The sequence below is a fragment of the Montipora foliosa genome, chromosome 6 (assembly GCF_036669935.1).
Source record: "Montipora foliosa isolate CH-2021 chromosome 6, ASM3666993v2, whole genome shotgun sequence".
In the NCBI taxonomy this organism is placed as follows: domain Eukaryota; kingdom Metazoa; phylum Cnidaria; class Anthozoa; order Scleractinia; family Acroporidae; genus Montipora; species Montipora foliosa.
This window is the reverse complement of record NC_090874.1, coordinates 20,837,562-20,847,561: the sequence shown is the minus strand read 5'-3', so window position 1 is coordinate 20,847,561 and position 10,000 is coordinate 20,837,562. Positions and strand designations below refer to the sequence as shown.

Sequence of the window (10,000 nt, the reverse complement as noted above, 5' to 3'; positions counted from 1 at the left end):
CATCAATTACAATTCACTTAGTGCCGAGTTTTTTAAATTTAGCTAATTTTTTTTTTTAAGTTAACGGTGGTAACATGCGGAATAATATACATGTAATGTACATAACGAACCATGAGACAATACCAAACAGAATAGCAGAACGTAAAAATTTTGCATGACAAAGCACAGCCATAGCAATTAAAGAAGACAAAGCTTTCAGCTGGGTGGGAGGGTGGGAAAAATGCAATCTTAAAGAGTGCAACTCAATTCAAGGCACTTGCTTGAAGGGCAAAGCTGAAATGTGGCTGACTAATGGTATGGGGGGGTTTACATAAGGCGAAACAGGTGAGAATCGTGTGATGTTGTGGAAAATTACTGGAAGCTTTGGCAACCGCTTTAACATTGTAAAAGTGAAAGTACTTTGACCTAAACAATGAGCTTTTGACTACTGGACAAGCCTTGATTGCACGGGTGAGGAGAGTAGAGTAGTACACTAGGGACAAGTGAGGAAAAATAGTACTCCCTTAGGGCTCATTAACCCCCGTTACATGTAAGAGCTTAAACTTACAAATAACATGGATTTTTCAACTGTAACATTTCAGTCAGTTTATCCCAATATCACATGTACAAATATCAGGTATGAGGTGTAAAAATTTCTCATTTAGGATCCTTTCATTCGCTTTGCCAGATTTTAGGTTTGTGTGTTCAAAAGTTTGTTTAATTTGCATCTGGAAGATGTTTATAATAATTATTATTTTTAATTAACTCTCCATAGGGGTTATTGCGCATAGCTGTCTTTTGTGGTTTCTAGGTTGATTTGAAGTGCTTCTCTCTCTCTATTATTATAATTATTATTATAATTATTATTATTATTATTATTATTATTATTATTACCAAGGTAGGGCAGTAGGCAAGAGGAAGCAACTGAATCCATTGACGGAAAACAAAATTTCACGTGGACCACAGCACATAGGAAACTGGACACATCTATATCATAGGTTTCAGGGGACCATTAACATGGCAAGGGAATTATTCCTGAATAATAACCACTATCTTTTCTGTCAAGATCCATTGAAATAAATGTAGGCTTGATTCTAATCCCTCATGCCCCAACCGTTTCCATTTGGCTTAGTGACCCCGCTTATGAGTCAGTGATGAGTCATATTAATTAGTACTCACCCAGTGGCCTACAGTCTGACTGTAGACTTGAATCCCATTTTGTCATATTGTTACAAGCTTTCTTCCAAAAAAAAAACAAAATTTCCTTTACATTCATGTAGGTCTTTTTAGGGTCCAATTGTTCATGGCATCAAGTTGAACATTAGCCACCGGGTGAGTAAGTAATTTGAGTAATCACCGAGTCATAGGCTCGGTCGCTAAGCCAAATTGAAACGGTTGGGGCACAAGGGATTACTCAGTCAAGCCTATTTCGATGGATCTTGACAGAAAAGATTGCAGTTATGATTCAGGAATAATTCCCTCGCCACATTAATGGTCCCCTACAACCTACAATGCGTGTGTTCTGTCACTATGATAGATCTGCTGTGGTCCACATGAAATTTTGATGCAATTGGAGCCTTTGGAACAAACATACAGCTGTTTTCCGTCAATGGATTCGGTCGCTTCCTCTTGCCTTCTATATATACTGCCCTACCTTGGTAAGACGTAATAGAAAGAGAAGCAGCTGGAACAGAAATTCCATGAAATCGCTTCAAATCGACCTAAAAACCACAAATGGAACTACATGTACAAAGGAGTTCAGGTGAGAAAAATTTAGTTTTATCCAAAAATCACTCCTAATTTTGCCTTCCAATTCAATACAATTTTCCCCATACATACCTTTGTATTAATTTTGTTATAATAATAATTAATATGCAAATTAACAGTAATGCTGATATGACAGGCCTTCTCATATCATACAATGGTGCAATTTCGCACAATCGACCTCAAATCGCATCCGATCGCACAATTCACGAAAAATCGCATGATTCACGAAAGAACACACAACATTCATGAAATAAAACAGAAATCAACAAGTTTCTTAGGAATTCCTGCATAAATACGCCATTTTTAGGATGATTTACCTTGGAAAAAGGCTAAAAAACCTTCGTCACCTTCGATTTCGTTTACATTTGAAGTTCAAGGCGTTATTTTGCATGTCGGGGGCCTGATACGAGTCTCATTCTTAGAGTCACCTATTGGTGTAACACAAACACGCCCTTTTTTCAAATTAGCCAATCTGAATGGCTGATATATACACATCACTAAAATGGTCTATTCACATTGGAAGTATAGTGCAGAAGACCTCTCTCTCTTTTTTTTTATTTATCCCAACTAATGTCGATCAAGATGCATAATTACTGTAACAGTCACTTTGTGTTCAAAATGTCTTTAGGGGAGCAACAAAGTGTTTTTCTTATCCTGAAACCTTATAAAACAAGCTAAAAATTGCTCAGAAAAAAATTTAATTTACATTATTTATCACATAATTGGCCTTTCTAATAGGCGAGTTCACGCTCTTGAGGGCATCATGGGTAATCAGGGAAAGATGGAGAGAAATTCAAAGGTTTGTAAGGAAGTTCAAAACGATGAAAAGTATTCATTTGTTATGCAATTTTGGGTTTTTTTATTTTCCAAAACAGAAGATACACGCTCAAAGGTGCGGCAGAATAAATTTTGAGGGAATGGCTATTGTAGAAATTATTTTATTAAAAAGAGTTTCTGCCATACATTTCCTGTAATTCTAAAGGCAGAAAATTAAAGAGAATGTATGGAGACAAAAAAGCAATATTTTGGAATTCATCTCTGTTGCAAACATGAACTTATTTGTTTGCTTAATTATGAAGAGGAAAGTCTACAAATGTATAAAGTAGAGTGACTCATGTACAGTATGTTTTGCTTTGAATTTCCATACAAACCTTTGAATTTCCCGCCATGTTGCCCTGATTATCCATGATGCAATCAAGAGCATGAACTCATCTATCACTGACATAATCTGCCCTTCAAATTTCACATAATTTGCATTTTTTTCATCGCACCCTAACAGAAGGCCTGATTACAGTGCATGATGTTCAAATTATGTCACACACAAATAGTAGAGCTTGGGCCACCTGTTGTACACATACATGTAACAACTTTCATATTTAAATCACCAATTTGGAAATCACAAATTTCACACACAGATTTGCATCTGCAATTTGCATACATCTGTTTGCAGATTGTCCACTTTTATAGTGAGTGTTAATTGCCCTGATTCTCAGAGTTCATTTTAGACACTCTAATAACCAAATTTTAATGAAAATATCAGAATTGATGTGACTGTGCCTTGTAATTATGATGTACAGTACATGACTTGTACAATGTACAATCATGTATTGTATAATGATGAGATTATTAGCTTGCCCCTGTTACCGAGAAATAGAATGATACACCTGGATCAACAACCAGATCAACACAGACCTTATTCATAAATGGCGGTCACATTTTTAATTCTTTTGTCCACATGCAAATTAGCCTACCAAACCTCATTTTAGAGCAAGAATTCTTTTCAATTCACTGTAGGGTATCGAGGCTTGGTAGGCTAATTTACACTCCAACAAAAGAATTATAAATTAACCGCCATTATGAATAAGGTCTATAATTTTATCATGTCAAAATTAAAAATTATTTTTAGCCTAGGCCTTCCTCTTCATGTTAAAGGGACTATGGCCAATTTATCTCCGCTGAAGCTTGCACTTAATGTGCAGTATTGACTGACTGCCACAAAATTATTTATTTGCACAGAGCTCAAGGCATGGCACAATTGCTTTTCAGACATCAAGCCAATCACATGTTCTTGCTGCACAGAGAAAAGCTTTCATGTGCCAATGTTTTTCCAATTCATGGAACCTTAGGAAATGAAAGTGATTCAAGACGATAAAAGAAGTCAGGATTTGAAAATTTGGGCTGACATTTTTAAAAAGCTTTGTGACCAACCTAGATAATATGCGTGTTTGATAACATTAGTCCCTTTAAGAGACACTTGTGCTTCAAAATACCACTACTATAAAAATGGTGTTCACAATTTGCAAATGAAGTAATACTGCCTCTCATTTGATTGCAAAAGTTTCATTGTATAAAAAATTAAAACCTGACCTAAGATTTAAATTATTATTATAATATTATTATTATATGCAGAGAAAATTGATTTATGCAACTACCTACAAGTGTCATATATATTAGACATCTATAGTTAAAATAATAATGTTGTCATGGTTACTGTCACTGTGACAGTAATAATATTTACACTTCTGCTCGGCACATGTTACTAAAAGTCTCTATTTTTGACTTGTGCAATGTCAAGTGCCAATGTACAAATTATATCCTTACCTATTACTAATAATAATTACATTGTATTATTGTATAATTATGATACACTGTAGGATACGCCATGTACATTTATATTAAGTTTAAAATTTGTTATAATCACAAACAAGCCGATCAATTTACATGCATCTGTTTTTTTCTTGTGTGTGTACATGTTAAGAAAACTGCACTTTTACAGGTATTTTGAAGTTAACACACCTTTTTACAAATTTAATTTTAGATACAGCTGTAAGACTGTTATTGTACAGTTGTAGGTCTGTACCATGCATGGGACAAAATATTTGTTCCATTAAAAACATGCACACAGACCACAACACTGGGAACTCTATGTGTGCACTGGGTTCTTTGACATGTTATATGAACACAATTAATTTTTGAAGAGTTGTGAGATAGGGCATGTAATAATAATAATAAAATATACGATAAATAAAACAAAAATAATAATAGCAATAACTATTATAAGAATATAAAATTACAAATTAAAAGCTTTCTTAAAAAGACGAGTCTTCAAATGTACTTTAAAAGAGTCAATGTTCCTACAATTTCTAAGGCTAGTTGGCAAAGCATTCCATACTGTTGGTCCAGCATGGGAAAAGACTCGATCACCAAAAGTCTTCCGTGTCACCTTAGGGATTACAAGCAATGTTTCATAATCAGACCACAAGCTGTATCTAGTCCTACATGTATGAATCGCCCTTATCCAGGAGGACTTGAGAGTCTAACCATTAATTTTTGCAGATTAATTTCATTACAAAGGCAGCGTTTTCTCCTCAGTTATTCAAAGACCCTAAGTGATCCGGTCAGATACGAAGTTTTCAACTTATGACCTCCCACACGGCAGGCCAATGCTCAATCAACTGAGGCAACAGGTCAACTGATGCTCAAGGTCCAGTTGTTCGAAAGCCGATTAACTTAATCCAGGATTAGCGTAAACATTTGTTTCACGTTTTCAACTTTTTGGTGAAAGTTTCTTTTGCTTATTTTTGTTTTTCAAGATTGACTTCTTCTCATGTAAAGTTTTGCCGAATATCAGCGTTGAACAGCATTTGGGAGTACAGGAATAAACTCCTTGGTTAATTTTTAATCCGGGATTAGTGTTAACCAGCTTTTGAACAACAGGGCCCAGAGCTTTTCAATCATCAAATTCAATTGCACCATGGAAAGCCCTTATTTCAATATTATTATAGATCAAAAACACTATCATAGAAACAACCTTACCAGAAATGAAAGCCCATTTATTTTCTTGAGCAAGAATGGTCGGACGCATTCATGTAGATTTTCCTGAGCAAAAAAAGAAATCAGAAATAATATTCAGACTATAAACTTCACATGCAATCTAAACACTGTTGCAATAAATGATATTTCGTTATCATCATCATCATCAAAGTGTGGCAGTAGCTGTGCACAATAATTATTCGCATTACTATCGATTTCAGTCATCCCTGGACAAGGGCTTTTTTCAGCCCACTTCACGGACTGTTGATTTCAGTCTGCGGTTGAAAAATTCTGATCATGTGATAACAATTTTTGTGGCTCTGCGGCTTTGAAAACACCGACCACGTGGCACCAGTCCTTCGTTCTTCCCACGGCCGAGAAAAGAAAAAAACCCGAAGAAAAGTTTCCACCTGCTTCTTACTTCCTCGGACAAGGCTTTTCCTGGGTTACCTGTAATAGCTTCGGCCGGTTTTACTCACTGTCAACAACGTTTCGCATTTTTCTCTTTGGAGAGAGCAACAGAAAATAGTGCTACGGGATCAGTATTATTTTTCGAAACCACAAAGCCACAAGAAATGTTATCGTGTGATCAATTATTTTTTTTTGACCGCAGCCTGAAATCAATGGTTCGTGAAATGGGCTGAAAAAAGCCCTTGTCCACGGACATCTGAGATTGATAGTAGCTCAATACCCCATGATTTTTCCTAGTTTTGTAAGGTGGATCTCAGTGTTCCTTGCAACAACCTCCAGATTTGTGGGTTGACTGCTGCCTACATTTGTATTTTCCAGAGGACTAGTTAAGGGTTTGTAGTAAGGTCCTCCACAGTAACTAAGGATATGTATTGATAAGAGAATACATGTACGCAAAAAAAAAAACAACAGGTTCTTCCCAATGCATTTTAATTAATATTACTAACTTGATGTAACAGTACAGTATGCTTTTCTGCATGCCATTTCACACACCAAATTTCCTCAAGAATGAGATGTTTTTAGAACTTTTTTTAAAGAACCTTTTCAACAGGTTTACAGTACTTACAGCAGCCTGCTGCAGTTGCCTTCCAAAGGGTAATCTGCCAGCATGCTACTAAAAACCAAGCTAGTGACAGGAGCCAATTTTACTATTTTGACAGGGACTGAACAAAAAAGTGCCCCAATGACTTTGAAAAACAATTTCTTCCTGAAGAACCTAATCTTGAGTATATGCCACTTTCCAGTGATGTGCAACAATTTTGATACTTCTTTAACTAAAAATAATGCTATTATTTCCTCAAGGCCATTTAAGAAAAGTTTAGGTTTAGGGTTTAGGGTTTAGGGTTTAGGGTTATTACAGTTTCCATTGCTTAATTGAAATGTATTGATAACAGAAGTCAATAGGATTATTCGCTTGGCCTCATGGGGGAATGTTATGGCCATGCTTTCCGGTTTTGTGATTGTGGCAGCCCGTGTTTTGTAGAGGTAAAGGTGACATTTTGTTTAGTAAATCTGGTGTAATATTAAATGACCTTTCAATAGAAGTTGTTACACTGGCGGCGAGGATTTCCTTCCTTCAGTGCAACAGAAGGTATTTTTGAAGTGATTTGTTGAGAAAATTTAAGTATTTTGTTGGGAAGATGGCGGAGGGTGACACTGCAGGCTTTGCAGCCCGTGACCTTCATTCCAGCGGACCTTTACTTGATGTAGCCAGTTTTCCTCCCTTCAACCCCAAGGATGACCCTAACACTCTTGAAGTCCGATGGAAGTTGTGGAAATGTTCCTTTAATTTGTATTTAGTGGCAAAAGAAATAACACAAGAGGAACAGAAAGCCACACTGTGGTTGCATACTGGAGGTTTGAATTTTCAGGAAATGCTACAGTATTATACTCAACATTCCTGGCTCAAATAATCAACGTTTTACAGTGAGTGTTGAGTTATTGGATAATTTATCATTTTGCACCTCAGTTGAACGTTCCTTTTGAGAAGCATTGGTTCAGTCAAATGAAACAGGCAAAGCCGCATTGGAAGAATCAGTGGATCAGTTTGTTTGTCCTTTGTGTCAAAGAGCAATCTCTTGCAAGTTTGCAAAATACATGTATGGACAAGGCAATGAGGGATCGGCTTACTGAGATGCAGGGATTCCAATCTTCGTCAGAAGTTCCTGGAGAAAGAAAGTGCCTCCCTGATGGACTTACAGGATATAGCTCTTGTGCAGGAAGCACATGGATCAGAATGAGTCATCTAATCAGGTGAATGTGGTTTCATTTAGCAAACGTCGCACCAAACCAAAAGGGTTGGCCCTCGACAAAAGCAGAGGTAAAAAGCCCAGTTCACATTCTAATGGCGTACAAGCACTTACATGTACAGTATGTCCAGAACTGCACGCAATGAGATGCAGGCCCAATTTTGACATCCAACACGAAGTGTCCCTGTAAGTCTAAGCCTTTGTTTCCTACAATGTACATTGTGTGTATTTTTCTTCTTTTTTTTTTTTGTTGGGGTCATATCCACTAGATTAGCCACTGCTACTTGGATGATCCCAACTCACTCATTATCCAGATATTTGTACTTACATTTTGCTTTATTCATGTCTTTTGTTGTTTGTAAATCTCAACATTTTTATTCTGTGCTAATTTGTTGTTTTGAGTTGAGTTAAATAAACTATCTGATCTGATCTGATCTAATCTGATCTGCATGGTTCAACTGTATTCTCAAAACTCTATATCAAGTGGGGCTTCCACCAAGTGGAAATGGAGGACGAATAGTGCAAGATCACCACATTTTTAACACACCGTAGACTTGTAGCTGATGTTTCACAAGGTTGTAGAGGAATGACCAATAATCGGCAGATTATTTGATTGTACATGGTTGTGGCATACTGTAAGAGCATTATCAGAATATGCATGTGGTACTCGACCAATTAAGGGAGAAAGGACCAGTTGATGCTGAATGGAGACAAATACCAGTTTTGCCTTCCCATATGGACCTAAGTCACCTTTTTTGTCACAATCTAAGCAGCCAAGCTGTCACACCTAATGAGAAGAAAGTGATCGCCATCCTGAATCTCACTAATGTCGAATGAAGATATTCGCAAACAGAAAAGGAGGCCCTAGCCCTGGTATGTGTATGCGAAAGATTCAACATTTTATGTGTATGGATGCAAATTTGATATGGAAACCGATCGCAAACCCCTTGAGTGTATCTTCAGGAGACACTTAAAGCCATCTGCTCTGCACATATTAAAATGGTGGGATCTGAGGCTACAAGGATATATGACTATAAAGTGGCCTACTGGCCTGGAAAGGCAAACATTGAAGACACTATCAAGAATCAATCAATTTAGAGTCAAAGACACTAGTGGAGAGGCAATTGACTTTGTCAATATGACTGCCCAGGAGAGCTGGCCGGTGGCTTTGACAGTGAAACAAGTGGAACTGGCTTCTGACAAGGATCCGGAGATAACTAACCAGCGACATATCACATCCTTAGTGGGGACTGGTCTCATTGTAAGACGTCTGCATACATGTATTAGTGTGTCAAAGAGCAGGTGTGTAAGTCCTGCCACGGATGCTAAGTAGTGGATGAATTTCAGGTGCCACAAGCGATGAAGAGAGCAAACCCTCTACTGGACCTTGGCAGGACATAGCCATAGCCATGGGTATTCTTCCCACAGAAGAAGTCTTCTTGTAGTGGTGGACTACTACAGTCAACTCTACGAAGTTGCATTCATGTGTTAAACTACAGAAGAGAGAGTGGTGGATGCTCTGACACTGACATTTCCTAGAAATGACCATGCTTTCTGGTTTTGTGATTATGGCAGCCCAAGTTTAGTACAATGTAGCAATAAAGTTGACATTTTCTTCAGTTAAATCTGGTGTGTTACGCGACCTTTAACAGGTGTTGTTTCATTTTTTAACATCATAGGATTGTATTGTGTATTTATAACCTGAACCTGCTTTATTTTGAAACATCTGGTTCCAATTTCACCACTTTAAACAGGGTTAGAACGACAGTACTGCAATTTTGATGTATGCTACATTTTAATATATCAATATGTAAATTAAAATAATCAAAGATAAAAAAAAAGGGTTACAGATACCAAAAATTAAAATATTCATGAGTGCATGTACGATACATCCAAGAAGAATTTAATACATATAAAATCTACTCATTATTAAACATTGAGACGATAATACTGTATGCACGATTACACGACAATTTTAATCTAGTTTAAAATGTTTAACTTTGAATTTAGTTGCGACAACATCTCGGCCTTCTTTCCTACCACAATGAGTTACCGACATACATTCGAAAATATTGATTCAACCTTTCAGTTTGCTGAAGATTCAATCTTCAGCAAAATATAAGGAACTTAGCAAAGTGTCAAAGTGCATGTTAGCTTATTCCAGCTTGACACCAGTACATTTACGTTAATACATGTAGCTTCATTTGTTTCCGAAAAAGGAA

The 10,000-nt window shown here is 36.8% G+C and overlaps 1 protein-coding gene across 2 annotated transcripts in view; it reads right to left on the bottom strand.

Moving 5' to 3' along the window:
• The window catches only part of LOC138006940 (lymphocyte cytosolic protein 2-like), a 46,173-nt gene that overhangs the window by 35,635 nt on the left and 538 nt on the right, over positions 1-10,000 (bottom strand). For both annotated transcript variants that reach the window (XM_068853579.1, XM_068853580.1), the window contains exon 2: positions 5,563-5,625. In XM_068853579.1, coding sequence (XP_068709680.1) covers positions 5,563-5,625 — 63 coding nt within the window. The remainder of the gene's footprint in view (positions 1-5,562; positions 5,626-10,000) is intronic.